The 18,814-nt window shown below is 46.6% G+C and overlaps 1 protein-coding gene across 2 annotated transcripts; it reads right to left on the bottom strand.

The window, feature by feature from the left end:
- Nucleotides 1–975: 975 nt before the first annotated feature.
- Nucleotides 976–13,500, bottom strand: LOC310853056 (general transcription factor IIE subunit 1-like). 2 transcript variants are annotated; one of them, XM_083757224.1, is made up of 5 exons: nucleotides 13,104–13,500; nucleotides 10,654–11,107; nucleotides 8,234–8,435; nucleotides 6,118–6,341; nucleotides 976–2,313 (listed from the first exon to the last, which is right to left on the bottom strand). In XM_083757224.1, exons 2-5 carry the CDS (start codon nucleotides 11,099–11,101, stop codon nucleotides 1,931–1,933), a joined length of 1,257 nt encoding a protein of 418 aa, XP_083613350.1. In that variant the 5' UTR covers nucleotides 11,102–11,107; nucleotides 13,104–13,500; the 3' UTR covers nucleotides 976–1,930. The 2 variants fall into 2 exon arrangements, with proteins under 2 accessions (XP_083613350.1, XP_083613351.1); XM_083757225.1 differs by having other exon boundaries at nucleotides 13,302–13,500.
- Nucleotides 13,501–18,814: the final 5,314 nt, after the last annotated feature.

The following is an 18,814-nucleotide window of genomic DNA, read 5'->3' as shown; positions in this document are numbered from 1 at the left end:
GAAGCGGCCTTACTAGAAAAGCTAACCAATAAACCGACATGGCGACAAATAGGACGTCTTCACCCCAGTATGGCTCCCCTTTATCACATAACACAGCCCAACAAGACAAGAATCCACCGACAGCATATGAATCAATATGGCTGACCTGACCTAACAATCTCCCCCCATATGTAAACAAACCCCACTGCAGACAGCCACCACACCCTGCCCCCCAAATACATCTTACTGCCAAGGAAATGTAATAAAGAGAAAGAGAACCTACCCAGTTGATGCTTACACAAAGCCCCACACATACACTATGCAAAAAAATAGAAGTCTCACCATTCCCCCTTCCCCCAACCTTATACTGTACTCAACACTAAGGTCTCACATCAAACATAGCTGATTTGTAAGAAAGACCGTACAACCTGAAGAGGACAAGGCATGTACTTTTGTAAATCAAGAAAATATTTAATAAAAATAAATTTATATAAAAGTATGTAAGCTTGTGAGGGACGCAGGTGGCGCTGTGGGTTAAAGCCTCAGCGCCTAGGACTTGCCGATCGAAAGGTCGGCGGTTCGAATCCCTGCGGCGGGGTGCGCTCCCGCTGCTCGGTCCCAGCGCCTGCCAACCTAGCAGTTCGAAAGCACCTCCGGGTGCAAGTAGATAAATAGGGACCGCTTACCAGCGGGAAGGTAAACGGCGTTTCCGTGTGCGGCTCTGGCTCGCCAGAGCAGCGATGTCACGCTGGCCACGTGACCCGGAAGTGTCTCCGGACAGCGCTGGCCCCTGGCCTCTTAAGTGAGATGGGCGCACAACCCCAGAGTCTGTCAAGACTGGCCCGTACGGGCAGGGGTACCTTTACCTTTACTTTATGTAAGCTTGTGAAGATGCTATTTGATACTTCAGTGCAAGATGTTAAGCCAGCACTAAATGTTTCACAAAATCCTCAAAGGTATTACTGGAGGGTTGCTTAAAAAAACAAAACTTGCCAATTAATGTGGGTTGCAGAGTTTATTCTACAGTATATCCTTTCCTTTCTGCTTATTCAAATACATACAGACCTAGACAGACATGCTTGCATACAGAGCATTTATAACGACCTTTCTGTCAAGGCCTCCAGGACAGCTTACAATTTCTAAATATCAAATCAAGACGACGATGCAAAACAAACTGGTCATTGGGCTGGGCAGGGGAACAGTGGCACTCAGTTCAATTGGGTAGCCCCTGATATTATCTTAGCCTGTGTGCCTGTCTCCCTTCTTGCAGGGCAGTTGATGTCTGACCTGTTTTTTTAGTTATTAGAGCAAATGGCAGAATCTCTTGCTCAACTGACAGCCATTTAGGAGACAGTAAATTTCCTTGGAAGCACAGCTAGTAACTATCACAAGACTCCATAAAGGCCACTTTCCATCAGCATTTTTTGCTCTCCTAACCCCCTAAGCCATAGCCAAGCACAGCATCTAAGCATCTAATGACTACAACTCAAAGAGAGTCTTACTCTCTTCACTGCAGAGAGAAGGCAACTTTGATGTGCTTTAAAAAAAAAAAAACTAACTTGCTAACTGGACAATCGCCATGTTGGAGGTTTTGTAGACGTAACTCTATTTTTGCTTAGTAGGTTTCCTTGAGAATAAAAAAGGATGCCAACCTTAAGCTTGCAAGGCACATTATATATATCCTTTTACAATTCATACAATTTGGATTTACATTTGGATTTTTAAACAAAAATGCAAAAGTAAACATTCCTCGTTTCAAAATAATAGACTCAACCTCGCTTGACTTTTAGATTGCCAGTTAATCTTCCAATGGAAAACAAATTGACTGTTATAATTGACATATCAAATGCCATTCTTAAACAAAAAGCACAGTAGGGTTTATCCTTTTCACCTGTATTACAATCCATTTGCACAAAGAGGTTCGTGCAAGCCATCAGCCTGGTCCAAGTGCTTACTCAAAGACAGAATGGAACACCACCTGCCCAACTTTAATGTAGGCACCTCGCTCTTCATCTGTCATAAATGAAACAAGCTCTGGGTTTTCACTCACTTCACTGTATAAGTGTGGCCGTCCAGCCACAATTACGGTCGGATTTAGAACTCTTGGCTCCTGATTATTTTCTAGATCACTGCCGGTGGTGTTGACTGCAGTTGGTTTGGCCTCTTCCTCGGACTCACTGGTGTCGCTTTCTGACTGCTGAGGTCCGTTTTTGTCAAAACAAGGGGTTTTTCCCGACACAGAGAAAGGGATTGACTCGTGGATGAGTAGAGTCCTTAGTACTTCATTGTTAATGGAAGGTTTCTTAGGAGAGTCTGCCACATCCTTAGGCATTTCTAGTAGGGGGGGGAAGAAATACAGTTAAGGGAGCTCTTCACCATGTTTAACCTACCATCCAAATTGAGAGCAAAACTTGTTCCAGAAGGCACTAGATCTAATGGGGTCAGCTTACACTCAGGGAGGTGACTTAGTCCTCTTTGGAGAGACTGCAATAGCTACAGAGAGGAGGGGAAATAGTTCGTAATAGCCATTTCTAGATTCCACAGGGTAAGGAATCGGGCAGTGCTTTGTTTTTCACTTATCTAATTAGGTCCCCAGTGACAAGTCGAATTGTGCAGACACAGAGTGCCTCTGAAGCAGGTCAGAGCTCTTCTACCCAGAGGTACAAATGGAAGTCCAATCTCGTTGCTGGTGAATGCCCTTGTTGAAACTGTGTGTTGTTCCTTCAAAGAGAAGAAGCCCAAGATATTGGGATCTCTTTTTCTGCAACCCCCTTGAGTACTGTGAAACATGAAAGCAACTGGGCTTTAGTTTGTAAAAGCAGGGTTTATTATCAGAACAGTTTGTAATTTAGCGTTGAATAAGTCAAGCCTCAGTGAACCAACATTCCTATAAATAAGACTTTAGCAGTGGCAAAACCCGTACCAACTCAATTGCTCTGGAATTGGACTAATATGTATCTATATTCACTGCCCCTGTAATTTATGAGAAGGTGGTCAAGAAAAGAAAATAAATGCCGGCCAAGTAAATATAGTTTTCCACCAACTCAAGCTGCATACTTTGCCACAGTTGGCTATGCACCCTAAAGTTTCCTCAGATGAATGATGATCATATTGGGTGTGGCCCTTTCACAATTGAGCAACCATAGCTTGACACTAATTTATTGGAGTTTTCCAGGAATGGGATGCTTGAAGCCAAGGCATGAAGTGTCTTCACACTTTCCTCTTGCAACAGCAGCAGTTGCAGCCAATTGCAATTGGCACAGGCACAGGGGCGCCGACTTATAAAAAATATTGGGGGGGCCCATACCGGGGTCCTGCCCCGGGAAGTTTTCTAAATTTTAGATGAAAATTAGTGAGTTCTAAAGTTTTTTTAAAGTATTTTAGAGTCATATGATCAACATTAGAACCCCGAAAACTCGACTCTCTATAACTCCACACTCCGGGAAACTCGACAAGCCTGAAACACTTTTTGGCTTTGAAAAAAGAAACAAAACATAAACACGCACGGTATTTTCGTAAAAAGCTAATTTAATTTACAGTAACAATTATGCTTATAGACTATTACAGAGCAGTGAATATATAGCTCTGAAAAGACTGAAATGATATTTAAATAAATCCTAAACTATCATTAAAAGAATAAAACATAAAATATTGCTGTCGCACAGTAATAGCACTTTGATTAATAAGTGAAATAGCTAATTTAAGCTTACTTTGAATAAGGCTGAGGGTTCATTAAATAAAAATAATATCTCAAAGTTAATGCTTTAATACAGTTAATAAAGTTAATACAGTATGCCTAATACTGTATGTAAATACTGTAATACTGTATGTAAATAACGGGCTTTAATTGGGTCTTACACCCTAAAAATATTTAAGTATTTGAAAATAACTAATACAGTATTATAGTAATATAGAAATACAGTACTAAACTAGTACTAATATTTCGAAACTGAAAATTTAACATTCTGTATGTATTTAATTCTCTATTTTATAAAGATTTTTAATATCTGACAGTGAGTTTGGAGTAGCCCAATGCAAAAATCCTGAGGATCCATGTGGATCCGTGCTTTGTAACCACGTTTTTGCACCACTGTGACCCTAGGCAACAGTGGGTGCGTGATTTTTTTGGTGCAAGATGTAGCCATGAACATGCTATGTGATCTGATGGTGAATTTGGGGTGACCCAATGCAAAAATCCTGAGGATTCATGTGGATCCGTGCTTTGTAACCACGTTTTTGCACCATTGTGGCCCCAGGCCACAGTGGGTGCATGATTTTTTTGGTGCAGGCTGTAGCCATGGACATGCTATGTTATCTGATGGTGAATTTGGGGTGACCCAGTGCAAAGATCCTGTGGATCCATGCTTTGTAACCACGTTTTTGCACCATTGCAGCCCCAGGCAACAGTGGGTGCGTGATTTTTTTGGTACAGACTGTAGCCATGGACATGTAATGTGATCTGATGGTGAATTTGGAGTGACCCAATGCAAAAATCCTGAGGATCCATGTGGATCCGTGCTTTGTCACCACGTTTTAAATGGGGAGGGAAGGAAAAACATAGAAGGGACAAGAAGCACAAGAGGGGTGTGCGGAGAAGCAGCTGGCTAAGAATGCAGGGGAGGAGTTTAACGGGGTGGGGGGGAGGAAAGGAAGGCAAAAGTCCCCCCCCCAGCCAGCCCTCTCTCTCTCTCTCTCTCCCACCTGCGAGTCCCTAGAGCACGGAGAGGAGGAGATGGTGGGCTGGAGCCTGCACGCAGTGTGACTAGGAAAGAATTAGAAAGAAGGACTCGATCCTTTCCTTAACCCTCTGCTTGCCAAGAGGGCAGGGGATTCCCTACTCTTTGTTGAGTTTGAGCAAACGCAGCAACAGAAGCGGGTGGGCAGAATGCAGGAAAGCAGCAGCTTCCGCCTTCCCTCCGCCTGACCGCCCGATCTTATTTTTGCCTGATTTTTGCCTATTTTTGCCCCTGCGCTCCGCGAGTCAGCTCCAGGGACCACACATTCGCTCAATAACACGCACAGACATTTCCCCTTACTTTTTAGGAGAAAAAATCTGCGTGTTATAGAGCGAAATTTACGGTAATAATTTCCTTAAATTATTGGGGGGGCAGAGCCCCCCCAAACGAATTTTTGAGGGGGCTCGGGCCCCCTCAGGCCCCATGGAGTCGGCGCCTATGCACAGGCAGGGTGCTCACCGGCCTTTTCATTGCTGCTGCTTGCCAAGAGAAAGCAGGGCAAAGCACAAGGAGCTCAAATCTGTGTCAGCACAGAGGAGCCAACCCAATTCTCCTTTGCCACAGCACACTCGGCACCTTGTCTCTCTCCAAAACTGGCTGTGACACAGCTTGGGAAAGCAGGTGAGCAAGACCTATGCTGGACCACCTAGTGCTACTGGTTAAGTCAACCTTACCGTTTTTAGTTGTGGACCATTTGCAACTTCCTCCTGGGTCGACTGCATCATTTACAGTGGTACCTCTGGTTATGTACTTAATTCGTTCCGGAGGTCCGTTCTTAACCTGAAACTGTTCTTAACCTGAAGCACCACTTTAGCTAATGGGGCCTCGCCGCACAATTTCTGTTCTCATCCTGAAGCAAAGTTCTTAACCCGAGGTACTATTTCTGGGTTAGCGGAGTCTGTAACCTGAAGCATATGTAACCTGAGGTACCACTGTACATTTATTTTGTTTTAGGATTTATAGTGTGATGGCCACTGGCTGTAAACATTAAAAAACAACAACACAACTAGCTCACAATTCCGATGGCAAACGACTGCTTTGGTGATGTCCACCTTGCCACAACATTGACTCCTGTTTGCTCTCGAGTATCTGCACCTAACCAAATGCTGCTTGAGAGGTACTGCTGCTTTAGAGGTTGGGTATGAAAACTCGTTTGAACACTGGGGAGCAGAGTCTGGCCAGGGCGAAGTGTTCTTCTCAGTACCGACAACATCTGGGACTTCTTAGCTTAGCAAGTATGGGGTCCTACAGCTTCCCTGTTCCAAAATGCAAGGGAAACAGGGATCGACTGACAGAGGAGCAGCAATAGTTTAGCTACCACCAAAGGGGAAGTGCAAACAGCAGGGAAATGGAGCACTTTTTAACAGCAGGTGTGAATAATATTCTTGGAAGATGGACTCACCGACACTAGTAGAAGCCACAGCTGAAGAGGTCCCCTTTGTGGTACTTTGGGTCATCCATACAGGTTGTCCTTTGACTGCCTTGACCATTGCTTTCTTCTTAAGTCCAGACTTTTGGATGTCAATAACAACGTTCTGGACATACATGTTCTTGGCATAACTCCTGGCAGCCCATTTCTTAGGGCAACGAAGCAGCTCAGTTTTTGAACATGGATTCTTATCCAAGCTAAAAATGTACAAATTAGTCTTGTCACTGACGTTCTCGTATTGCTTAACAGACATGAATATTTTAAGTGTACGGCTCTGATTCAGACAAAATTATACTTTTCCCACACCGCAATTTAATAGGGTTATGTCACAATTATATTCTAAGTCCCATTGGCTTCGGGGGGTCTAATATGGAACAAGACCCTCCTGCTCTGCCCCCCTGAATAATGTTTTAGCTTATTTATTCAAGGTAGCCAGCAAAGGAGCACAATTTATTTACTACTCCTTGTTAAGAACTCTAGTATGGCTTAGTAGCAGTGCTGTTTTTCTAGAAAAAGAGGTGTTGGACCTAATCATGAACTCACCTTGTTCTGTTATAATGGCAATAGCATCGACCTAAAAGGTGCCAAAACCAAGTTCCAGTGAGTTCCGGCTGAGAAAATGCCCTGCTTTGTAGCAACCCTGTTTTGCAGGGCTGTTGTAAGGACAAACCAGATATAGGTTGAAAGGCCTTTTTCATCTAAGAAGTGCTTTATTTGTGATTAAAGCTACAAAAGTTCACGTATGAGAATCTCGGAAACGGAGGCCAGAACAGTCTTTTGTGACTCTCTTTTATATTCCTAAGTTAAAAGGCTATTGCCCACACAATTGAACAACCTCATCTCAAAACTACACCGTTAGGAATGATTCATGTGCTTTTCGTAGCTACAATTGCTATAAACGCTTAACCGGGGAGCAGACATGCCTAGGATTCCTCTGCTCAGAAAGGTGCTACCCTATTCTAGGGATGGGGCAGAGTTCTACCTTCAACTGGAATCGGGGCTAGCAGCATGTCTTCCTTATTGTGGGGACAGAAGCAATTATGGGCTGGGCGCTATTTTCTACTTGGTATCGTGACAACAAGTACTAAACAGTGGCCTAAGGTACAAGAAAGGCAAGGAGTATCGTTATGAGCTTGTGGGTGCCAGACTTCTAATCTCTATAATCCTAGCAAGTGTTAAAAGATAATTCAGGATGGCTTCCTCATGAGGTGAATGCCTCAGGGTAGGGGGGCATGGGACAGGCAATTAAGAGAGAATAAAGGAAAGGCAGCTCTGTACCAGACAGCAAATGGGTGGCGCCAGGGTGCAAACTCTAATAAAATATTGGGGGTGGGGGCAGGAAATCCCTGCCCCACTCCATTTGAATGGCAATGCCCATCAACCTGGAGGGAAGCTCAGCCCCGTCAAATATTTTATGGGTGGGGTGGGGGAAAGGGACCTCGGCCCCTAGGAGTTGGCTCCTATGCGTGGTCTCCTTCTCCAGCTATTAGACAGAGAGAAGGACAAAAGCAAGAGTTGACTGTCATGTGACCTATAAGCTAGAATGGGGGAAGCTGCAAGCTGGAAAGGCAGATAAGAAGTCATGGCTCATTTCGGCTTGAATCCAAGGCTGTGGCCATGGGAGAAACAAGACCCTTGGGGTGTTGATGCTGTGAACCCTTCCATCATAGGCTCAGGGTACAAATGTATGTAAATAAACCATATATCATAAAGACACCACAGTCCCTGCTGTGCCTCATTTCCTAAAGGAAATATGTAGAGAGGTTTCCCATGCCCAGGGCTGATTGTAGGAGCCGTTCTGGTTTTCACAACCACACCAGAGTTGGGGTGAAATACACAGATTTCATTCCACTTTGCAGAAGTGGGGCCGGACTGTTACACCCATCCTAGTCCACTCACATATATAATCACCCATATATGTTCTCACCAAGAGCTGCTGCCTATTCCAGTTAGAAAGGCAAGCCTGAGGTAAAAAATTAGTTGGGGCAACCATTACAGTTCTCCACCCCCACCCCAAAATTGTTCAACTCATCAACTTGTACTTCATGCTAGTATTTTGCTTGGAGTTTGATAAGTTTAATGACGTTACCTTCTTGCTAGTTCCGGTATTTCTGTAGGCTGGGGCTCAAGGAGGTCACATGGCAAAACGATGTCTTCCGTTTCACGGAGCAACTCAAAGATGGGCTCCGTCTGTTGGTTGAATTTGGCCAGCAGCGTTTGGGCATCCCGTCTGGGCAGCGCAGACACATCTTCCTCAACTTCAGTATTGCAGTAGGTGCAACGAAATGTCCCTGGCACATAAACAGAGGTGAGGCGAATGGAGGGGGAACCTGTGGCCCCTCCAAATGTTGTTCATTTCTAGCTCTCACCCTCCCCAGTCATGGACCACATTGGCTCAGGTAAATGGAAGTCCAATGACTTCTAGAGGGGCCCACAGGCCCTCAGCAGATTGCTGCAGAAATTTAAAGTCCAGCACATAAACAGCTCAGGACCACAATACCTCAAGGACCACCTCTACCCAGACCCTGAGATCATCTTCTGAGGCCTTTCTTCATGTGCCTCTGTGATGAAAAGGTTGGTTTTGCTGGACCGGTTGGATCAACAAATGTTTCTTTTTTCTTTCTTTCTTTCCCTGCCAGCAAATGGTTACTGAATGGCAGCCTCTGATTGGCCGTGGTTCCAGGAGGGAGAGATTAAAAGGAGAGGATTTGTAGAGAGTTAGTGGAGAGGGTTGGTTGAAGTGGGTTGGAATTGAGGTTGGAAGATAGGTAAGGAGACAGATTAGGGTATAAAGAGGGAATGGGAGAAAGAGTTGGCTCTGTAAAAACAATTTCCACTCTGAGAGTATTGTGAAAGACAGAGTGTGATGTTCTGTAGGAAGAATAGACTAGAATTTTACTGGGAGGCAGAGGTTGAGCCAGGACAAGTAGGAGCTGGAAAGGAACAGCCTACTTGCGACTCAAATCTAGTCTGGAAGGGAGAGATTCTTCTAAGGAAAAGAAGAAACTCCAAAACCCAGTAAAGGAAAGGGGTGTGGAGAGCCCTTTGGTCTATTACTTAAAGCACCTCAGGAGCAGGAGTGTTAAAGGGGGTGAATAACTGAAAGAAAGTATCACCATATAAAGGAACCAAACCTATAACACAAAAACAACTAAGAACGAATTAAAGTGAAATCGCACTATATTCTTGAAGTAACCTAAGTTTAATCCATTTGTGTTATACACTATCTTGCTTTAAATAAACCTTTATTGTTTATTTAAAGAAAACCTGACTGAGACTCCAACTTACTAGTTATCCCCTCACAAAGGTCCCCCGCAAGATACTCTGGGCTAGAATTTTAAGAGGAAAAGAAAAATAAACCTTCAATTAAAGGGTTATTCAGTGAGGTGGGAGCAATTTATCTAAGTGAGAGCAGGCCCAACAGCGTGAGATGTGCCTGTCACAGCCTCCTCAAGAGGTCCAGAGGGTGGGAACATGAAAATAGGCCTTTTTTGCAGTGACTCCCCATCTGTGGAATGCCCTCCCCAGGGAAGTTCGCCTGGTGCCTTCATCACACACCTTTAGGCACCAGGCAAAAACGTTCCTTTTTAACCAGGCCTTTGGCTGATCTGATTTACTTCCTATGCCCTTTTAAAATGTGGTGGTGTTGGGGCGGGGTGCTGTGGTTTTTTATTTTTTCTTTTCTTATTACAGTGGTACCTCAGGTTAAGTACTTAATTCGTTCCGGAGGTCTGTTCTTAACCTGAAACTGTTCTTAACCTGAAGCACCACTTTAGCTAATGGGGCCTCCCGCTGCCGCTGTGCCGCCAGAGCACGATTTCTGTTCTCATCCTGAAGCAAAGTACTTAACCTGAGGTACTATTTCTGGGTTAGCAGAGTATGTAACCTGAAGCGTATGTAACCCGAGGTACCACTGTATATATTTTGTGGTTTTATATCTTGATTTTATTCTGTGAACTGCCCTGAGACCCCAGGGTATAGGGCGGTATATAAATTCAATTAAAAAGAAGGGGGGAAATAACCCCAAAACTACCCTCACTCTCCAGATCTTCTTTTAAAAGATCTGCAACGTGGGGTTGCCAGAAGCTGCCAGAAGCATTGCCCCACCCATAATGGGGGATGGCTCTGTTGGTTAGAACATGGTGCTGACAATGGCAAGGTTGCAGGTTCGAGCCCCCGTAAAGGACAGCGACATATTCCTTCATTGTTTGGACTTGGGCTTGGACTAGATGATCTGCAGGGTCCCTTCCGACTATGATTTGATAAGATCCTATCTCAATATGGCTCTCACTAACTAGCAATGGTTATCCAGGGTTGAAGGCAGAAATCTCTCCTAGACCTCCCTGGAGATGATGGAAACTGAAATTGGGAACTTCTGCATAGAAAGAAAATGCTCTATACCCACTGAGCTAAGGCCTTTCCCTGCACAATTACAATTCAGGTGCATTTTTATGTTCCGGCGTATTTTCTAAAGGATAAGAGGCAAACGACACAGATGCAGCAGTTTACCTGTGAAAGCATCAAACAATTGATTCACTTCCAGGTCAGTGTACGCATTTGAGCAGGCGGGACACTTGAAGGACGATCTGGTGGTGGAACGCTGCTCGTCTGCCTCAATCTTCCGGCGCATGTGATCCAGCTTGTACTTCGCCACATGCACCAACACCTTGTAGTTAATGTAGTAGTAATTGTGTCTCACGCTCTTCCCGTTGTGGCCTGTCTCCACGCGCATGCGCAGCTTCACAAGTTTATCGGCCTTGAGGGTGTTCAGGACGGTCCGTAGCTGCTTGCGCTCATACCTGAGGAGCAGCAGCAAATCGTCCTCCTTCACGCATGCGTAGCGGATCAAAACATCGAGGGCCAGCGCATGTTCGACTCCGTAGAAGCCACGCACCATGTACTTGGCCAAACGTTTCAGGGCTGTGGGGACTTCGGTAATAACATCTTGGCCTCCCATTGGTACCTACATTATAATCAGGAGCCAAGGCGGAATCAACACAAAGGAAAAGAAGATAAAATCTGTCGCAGTTTCTGAGTATGCTTACTGAAGAGTTTATACCAATGGCTTCAAGATCCATAGTTTAAACCCAGAGCTCTCCATGGGGGAAGGGAAAAGGGGCATCAGGACAAGGAGGTGTCCTTCTCGAGGAGATGAAGGATGTTTGGTTAAAAAAAAAAGGTAAAGGACCCCCAGTCAAAGGCAGCTATGGGGTTGTGGCGCTCATCTCGCTTTCAGGCTGAGGGAGCCAGTGTGTGTCTACAGACACCTTTCCGGGTTATGTGGTCAGAGGACTAAACCGCTTGTGGTGCAATGGGACACCATGACAGAAACCAGAGCACACAGAAACACCATTTACCTTCCCACAGCAGCTGTACCTAATTGTTTACTTGCACTGGCGTGCTTTCGAACTGCTAGATTGGCAGGGGCTGGGACAGAGCAACAGGAGCTCACTCTGTTGTGCGTATCTGAACCACCGACCTTCCGATCGGCAAGCCCAAGGGGCTCAGTGGTTTAGACCACAGCACCACCCGCTTCCCTCAAGGGTATTTAATCAGGCGTTAGCACCTCATAGAGGAAATGTGGAGATAGAACCCCTCACTTGCATTTCCTCCATGGCCCATAATTCCTCTTAAAAGTTTTGTTTCAGGCATGGATGAGGTACCTGTGTGTCTCCAGAGGTTGAACTACAGTTCCCACCATCCCTGACCATTGGTCATGCTGGCTCTGGATGAAGGGTGTTGGAGCCCATCAGCATCATCCTGAAGTGTTGCGGTTCCTGCCTTAGGGATTAAGTTCAACAGGGCACTCAGAGTTCCATCCGCATTCTTCAGGGGGAAGTCCCATCAAAGGACAACGGAGATGCTACTGAAAAGGTGCACATTCTGACCGCCATTTAGCAGTTGCCAAAAAGCCACAGAAATCCTAGGAGAGGGCCTGGTGTTGCAAATTGGGATTCCACTAAATTAAAATTAACCTCAAGGTCTTGCCAGACGCTTTAAAAACTCTGCGGAAGCGAGAAATGTTCACAGAGCTTACAATTAATTTATGGACTTAACAGTCATGGGATGGGCTGATGGCCACTATTTGATGGCCTGTTAAATATGGGAGGAGATAAACTAATGGATTAAATTTAATTGATTATTTTTAGGCCCATCAGCAGCTACTACTAAGTAACCAACCAACCCATCGGTGAGCCTCCAGATGTTGGCTACCACCTCCCTTTAGCCATGTTGGCTGGAGCTCTTGGGAGCCAAATCCAAAAAGATTTGAAGGCCATTGGTTTGCCAACCCTGAGTAGGATAAAATCCACATTTGCAGAGGCAGCCTAATTCTGTATGCCGTATCCAAACTGGTGACAACAACAGAAGGAGACCTCTTGTGCCCTGCTTGTGTGCTTCTGCAGCAGACATGGGAAAGCCGAGTTCTGCAGATGGTGGTGTTCTCTCTATCTGCCATCAGCCTCAACCAGCACAGCCAATGGTCAAGGATGATGGGATTTGTAGTCACAGGCCCTCCATCGCCATACTGGAGGCATTGTTTGAAATGCTACCGTTTGAAACAAAACACAAAGCCACACAGACTTTGGGGCCAATCCCTCATCTGACCAGCATGGGGAGCGCATTGAAAAATGTGCCTTTGCAAGTCACAGATGGTGAGGCAACCATTCTACCTTGCACAAAGCTGGTCTGATGAGGTTGGTTCAATGCGTTCTTCCCCAAAACTCCCGTTGGATAGAAACAGTAATTATGGATAGAAACAGTAATTATCCATGGCAAGTTGGAAGCGAGTTCAGAGCAGTGAGTTCATAACATTTCCATGATAACAATCTACTTCCACAGCTAATAAGTGAAAAACTGGTTTGCCATTAAGACTTGGCACCCAGCAAGCAACTAGTACAGCCTCAGAGCAAGACTGAAGAAACAGTTATTGCATCCTAGCGGCCCAAAATGCTAATTACCTCCCTTGGTGGCGGCAGCAGGAACTTCAAGTTTGCCTAGGTCTCAAGATGCTTTTCCAAGGCTCCTCCCAGCCACCTCTCCCCTCTCCTTCTGGAGTTTCTTAGCCAGCACTCTTAAATTCTAAGCACGTGATAGGAATTCAGAGGAGTGGGGCTGCTTGACAGCTGTTAAGAAATCTCTATTGCAGCCCTGCTCACCTGCAGGTGATGAACACATAATTGCTCAAGAAGCACACACAAGTAGAGCTGGCCAGGTGGAGGCTGAGAGGAGCTGAGAAATTTTGTTACGCCAGATTTGCAACGCAATTAAAGCAATATCGCAAGAGCTTGCTCAACTGGTGCAGACTATGACTTAACAGTCGCCCCGGCTGCTTGACTCGATGTGCATCGTCGCCTTGTCTTTCGCCACTCAGCGATTCCTTTCTAAAGTGGGGAGGGAGAGAATGTGGACTTTTAAAAGACGGTGTTGAATAATGCCATCCCCCGAGATCAGCGATGCTCTGCATTTGCATGCACTACTCTGTTCTCCATCTGGGACCCAGAGGTCTGTCTCGCTGACAAATAAAGGGGGTGCCATTTAAAGCAGAGACTTCGCCACTTCTGAAGCATGTTGCCTTGGGCACTTTATGCAATGCTTTCTTCACCTTATTGGTCGTCTGCAGACCTTCAAATTCCGGAGACATACAACTTATTCCATATGATAAAAGGAAAGAAAAGCCTGCTAATTATTACATCTTCCATGTTTTTGTTATTTTTATAGTAAGCAAAAGCAAGACAAAATCAAAACCAGTACCTGTTCATTATAAGATATACACAGAAAAATAGGGTAAATTGTAGCATAAGACTAGGTGGGTTTTCCCCCTCCAAAAATCATGTTTCAAAATTCTGGGTCGTCTTATACATGGGTAGTGCATTGTGGGGACGTGGAGAGCCAGAGATTGTGATTGGTGGCTGTGGCAAGGGCTGGTGTTGAGAAGCTTTTGTTGCGGCATCGGGTGGGCAATTTGCTGCTTTTGTCGGCGAGGAAATAGAGGGTAGGTTGATTTGACAACATGGGAGTCTGGTGGGTGCCAGTCTGGTGGGTGAGCGATTTTTCTGCAATCCCCCCTAAAAAAAAGCTCAACTCCTCTGGGGAATCCCCCCTCCCCAATTTTCTTAATTTTGAGTCCCCCAAAATAGTCTATGTGATGTTAGATACAGGTGGAAAGAGGTTTATTTGGTTGCAATTTGGAAACATTTCCCCTTGGCTGCAGTTTCTCTGCCGAAGGAAAACACATGATATCTTACCTGGAATTGCCTTGGAATTGTGTTGCTGTTCATTCACCCTGGACTCTAGATTTTGTTGTGGCACTGAGACATGATGTACAGTGAAACAGGAATATCCTCTGTGGTGTGAATTGAGATCACTTCTAACTGGCCAACCCCCTAACATTTTACAGGGCGGTACAGACTACAAACTTCTATTTACCATTTCTTAATTTCCCATTAAAACTGGTAAAGCTTTTATCTCAATATTAAACTATTTTTGTATCCTCCTTTTTTGGGATAATAGCTTTAGACGCTTCCATGTTCTCCATTTTTTTGGAGTGGGGGGCACTGGATTTGCTTTTCTTTGTACTCTTGTAAAGTAATGCTAAGGACAATCTTGTTGACTTGCTTGTTATCACCGCCAGCAAAATGTACGGTAGCTTCTTTCTGGCAAGTGAAGAGCTGAACTTTCTTTCTCACATTTGTGGATCAGAGCAATTCAAAGTCTTTCACAATGCTGCTACCGAGAAGGCCCTCTGCCTGGTTCCCTGTAACTTCACTTCTCACAGTGAGGGAACCACCAGAAGGCCTTCAGAGCTGGACCTCAGTGTCTGGGCTGAACGATGGGGATGGAGATGCTCCTTTAGGTCTACTGGGCCGAGGCCTTTGAGGGCTTTAAAAGTCAGCACCAACACTTTGAATTGTGCTCGGAAATGTACTGGGAGCAAATGTAGGTCTTTAACAACTGTTGTGGTCTAAACCACTGAGCCTCTTGGGCTTGCTGATAAGGTCTGCGGTTCGAATCCCCGCAACAGGGTGAGCTCCCGTTTCTCTGTCCCAGCTCCTGCCAACCTAGCAGTTTGAAAGCACACCAGTGCAAGTAGATAAATAGAGGCGGAGAAAGTGGGTGTGGTGGGGGCAGTCTGCCCGGGTGTCATCCCTGAGGCGGGGTGTGTGACATCGTCACGGGCAGTGGCCCCCCTGGGACACTCCCTGCCACTGGCGCACTGGGCAGCTAGCCCTGCCCCCATGGGCTGCTCCGGGTGCTGGAGCAACCTCTGGATAAATAGGTTGTGGCAGGAAGGTAAACGGTGCTTCCATGCACTCTGGTTCCCATCACGGTGTCCCATTACGCCAGAAGTGCTTTAGCCATGCTGGCCACAACCCGGAAAGCTGTGGACAAACGTCGGCTTCCTTGGCCTGGAAGTGAGATGAGTGCCACAACCCCATAGTCGCCTTTGACTGGACTTAACCATCCAGGGGTCCTTTACTTTTTTTTATACGATGTTATACTTTTGAGGAAGATGCTCCAGGCAATTTAGTCACTGCTGTGCAGCTGTGCAATAAATGATGGAAATTTCAAGCGTGGAATAACCACACCAATTGGCTCATCAGGGCAAAATACCTTAAACCGCCTACAGTTCTTGCAGCTTTACATCATCGGTATTTATTAGTCATTTATCCATCACACCCTTTCAGTGGCGTAGCATGGGTTGTCAGCACCCGGGGCAAGGCAAGTAATTTGCGCCCCCTAACCCCTGGATTTTAGCACTCGAATGTGAGCGCCCCCCCAGATGTTGCGGCCGGCCCCCCTGCACCCCCCCACGCTACGCCATTGGGGCTGGGGGCGAGTGAAGGAACCAAGGACCCCCCCTTAAGGCTCAGCAGGAATTTATTAAATTTATTATTTGCGGAGCCCCCGCGGGCCGAGGCAGCCGAAGCCCCCTCCCCTCGGGCGCCTCCCCGCCCTCTCCTCTCCTTGGGCGCTCCGAGGCGCTCCAGATCCGGGCTTGGCGAGCGCCTCTCCTCCCCCCAGCCTGGTCCGGGGGCTTCCAGCCGCGCTCCGTCCTCGCCCGCCGCCCCCGCCCCCCCCCCACGGCTGAGGCTTGCACTGAGAGCCGGAGCCAGCGGCGCCCCCTTCCGCCGGGAGACCCTCGCCCGCCCGCTTCCTCTCGGAGGGTTTGGCTCCTCCCTCCCAGTCGGCAGAAGCAGCCGCCGCCTGTGGCTGGGCCGGGGGGATGGCGGCGGCGGGGGGGGGGTGGAGGCTGCCCGTGCCCGGCCAGGCGTTGGTGGCGGCGTCGGCGCTGCTGCAGCGGCTGCTCCTCCTGCGAACAGTGAGTGGAGCGCAGCCGCAGCGGCGGCGGGCGCACGCGCGCTAGGGCGCAAGGCTGGCGGTGGCGGCGGGGAGCCCGGCGGAGGAAGGAACTTGTCCCTTCCCTCTGGACTTGCGCCCCCCCAGATGTTGCGCCCGGTGCGGCCGGCACCCCTGGCACCCCCCACGCTACGCCACTGCACCCTTTCTATACTGGAAAAACTTCCCTGGTATTTGCTGTGCATTACACACCCCACCCCAGAAGGCAAGCACCAAATGTTGCCTTCTCCTTGTCAGCTTCTGCCTCGGGAATCTTGACTTGTATGCGGCCTGCTTCCTCCTCCGGCAAAGATGGAGAATTAGTAATGTTCTATCAGCCTGGAGAGCTTCGTTGGCGAGAGCTGATAGGTGCTGATAATGCCCAGGTTGCAGGTTCGATCCCCGTATGTGACAGCTGCATATTCCTGCATTGCAGGGCACTGGAAGAGAAATTTTACTTTGAAATTCTATAGTTCTACGAACTCCAACTCCCACCAGTCCTAGCAAACCCGGCAATGGCCAGTATGGGTGCTGGAGTTGGGCATGCATATGCTTAAGAAAAACCCATCTGCCTGTCCACTCAGAATGTAACTTACCGTATTTGCTTCCCATAACCTACCTATAGGTCTTCAAAGAACTACTGCCAATCGATACAGCACAATGATTTGGATGAGCAGGAAAAAACAGCTTTTTGTGGGTGGGGGATACAGACACCGCAATCTTGCATTTACGCCCGTTTAACCGTTATGACGCGGGTGGCACTGTGGGTAAAACCTCAGTGCCTAGGACTTGCTGATCGCATGGTCGGCGGTTCGAATCCCTGCGGCGGGGTGAGCTCCCCTCTTTCGGTCCCAGCTCCTGCCCACCTAGCAGTTCGAAAGCACCCCTAAGTGCAAGTAGATAAATAGGTACCGCTTTATAGCGGGAAGGTAAACGGCGTTTCCGTGTGCTGCACTGGTGCTGGCTTGCCAGAGCAGCTTCGTCACGCTGGCCACGTGACCCGGAAGTGTCTCCGGACAGCGCTGGCCCCCGGCCTCTTAAGTGAGATGGGCGAACAACCCTAGAGTCGGACACGACTGGCCCGTAAAGGCAGGGGTAACTTTATCTTTAACCGTTATGACTGCCCTGAGAATTATGGCTGCTATAGATGAGGGCACCGAGATCTCTACTGCAGATCTCAAGGGCCTTCATCTAACAAGTTTCAAGGTTTCCTTGGTTAAAGGGGAAAGCGTTCGGCTATGGCCCGCTAGCTGCGTGGAAGAGATTTGCGTTGCAGGAGTGAACAGCGGCCACATCTGTTGAAATCAATGGGCTTGAGCATGATTAATGCCCTGCTGTAAAGTGGCCAAGATTTAAAAAGTTATAGAAACAATCCGTCTTGCCAAAGCATAACCTAATGATGAGCTGTACAATTTATTGCACAGATCTACTTGCTAATTAATTGACACACAATACACCAGATTGTTTCTAAACCCTATTGTTATCTAGTGGTGACCAGAGCTGCAAACCTGTGTATGCCTGCTTACTTCAGCATAATCCCCTATGAAGCAATGTGGGACTCCACCCCAGACACACACCCATAGCAGCATTTATGTCAGATTACAATCCAATCTGTTATTGATCGACTGTAATTTTTTCTCCTTAAAATTGGGTGTTATGAATTGCCTTGTTTAGACTTGCAGGATTTAACCAGCCACTTTAGTAAAAAACTAGGTCATAAAACGAGTCTAAGTTTTGCACCCCATTGTTAACAGAGGTGCAGCTGCAAGACAATCTAGTTTCAAGCAAGTGGAACTAGTTGAGCTGGCTCTGGCAACGTGGAACCTGAAAACTGGAGAAGCCTGGTTAAAGGCAGGTCTTCATGGAGTGTCGGTGGTGGTGGGAAAGAAAAGATTGCTAAATAAATTAAATAAATAGCAACCGCAAAGTTTATATAATGCTTGATAGTAGTAAAACCTCTAAGCCGTTTACATGAAATATTAACATTATTAGAAAGTTAACCATTAAAAACTTTTACAGATTTTTTTTTTAAAAGATTAAAGCTTGTCAACATTTACATATCTGAACAGGCTTGCCTAAACAAAAATGTTTTAAGCAGTTACTCAAGAGAGTATGGTAAAAGCCTGGTGTCAATTGGCAGGGAGTTCCAAAGTTGCTGCCACACTAAACAATAAATTTCTTACAACTGCGGAGCAGTTACTGGGTGGCAACCTGTAATGGTGCCCGTTCTGCAGATCCAAGTGGTCTAGTGGGTACATATGGGCTTTATATACCAATATATAACCTTGAACGTAGCCTGGTAACAAGGATGACGAGGACAGATCTGGGAGAA

This window comes from Podarcis gaigeae (genome assembly GCF_964106915.1).
Source record: "Podarcis gaigeae genome assembly, chromosome: 9".
NCBI classification, from domain to species: domain Eukaryota; kingdom Metazoa; phylum Chordata; class Lepidosauria; order Squamata; family Lacertidae; genus Podarcis; species Podarcis gaigeae.
This window is presented reverse-complemented; position numbering and strand designations above follow the sequence as displayed.

Bases quoted from the DNA above. Each gene is read 5' to 3' on its own strand.
- LOC310853056 (XM_083757224.1), bottom strand. From the start codon at position 11,101: ATGGGAGGCCAAGATGTTATTACCGAAGTCCCCACAGCCCTGAAACGT. The intron at 6,342-8,233 runs GTAACGTCATTA...GTACATTTTTAG, and splicing joins ATACCGGAACTAGCAAGAAG to CTTGGATAAGAATCCATGTT. The intron at 2,314-6,117 runs GTGAGTCCATCT...CCCCCCTACTAG, and splicing joins TGTGGCTTCTACTAGTGTCG to AAATGCCTAAGGATGTGGCA.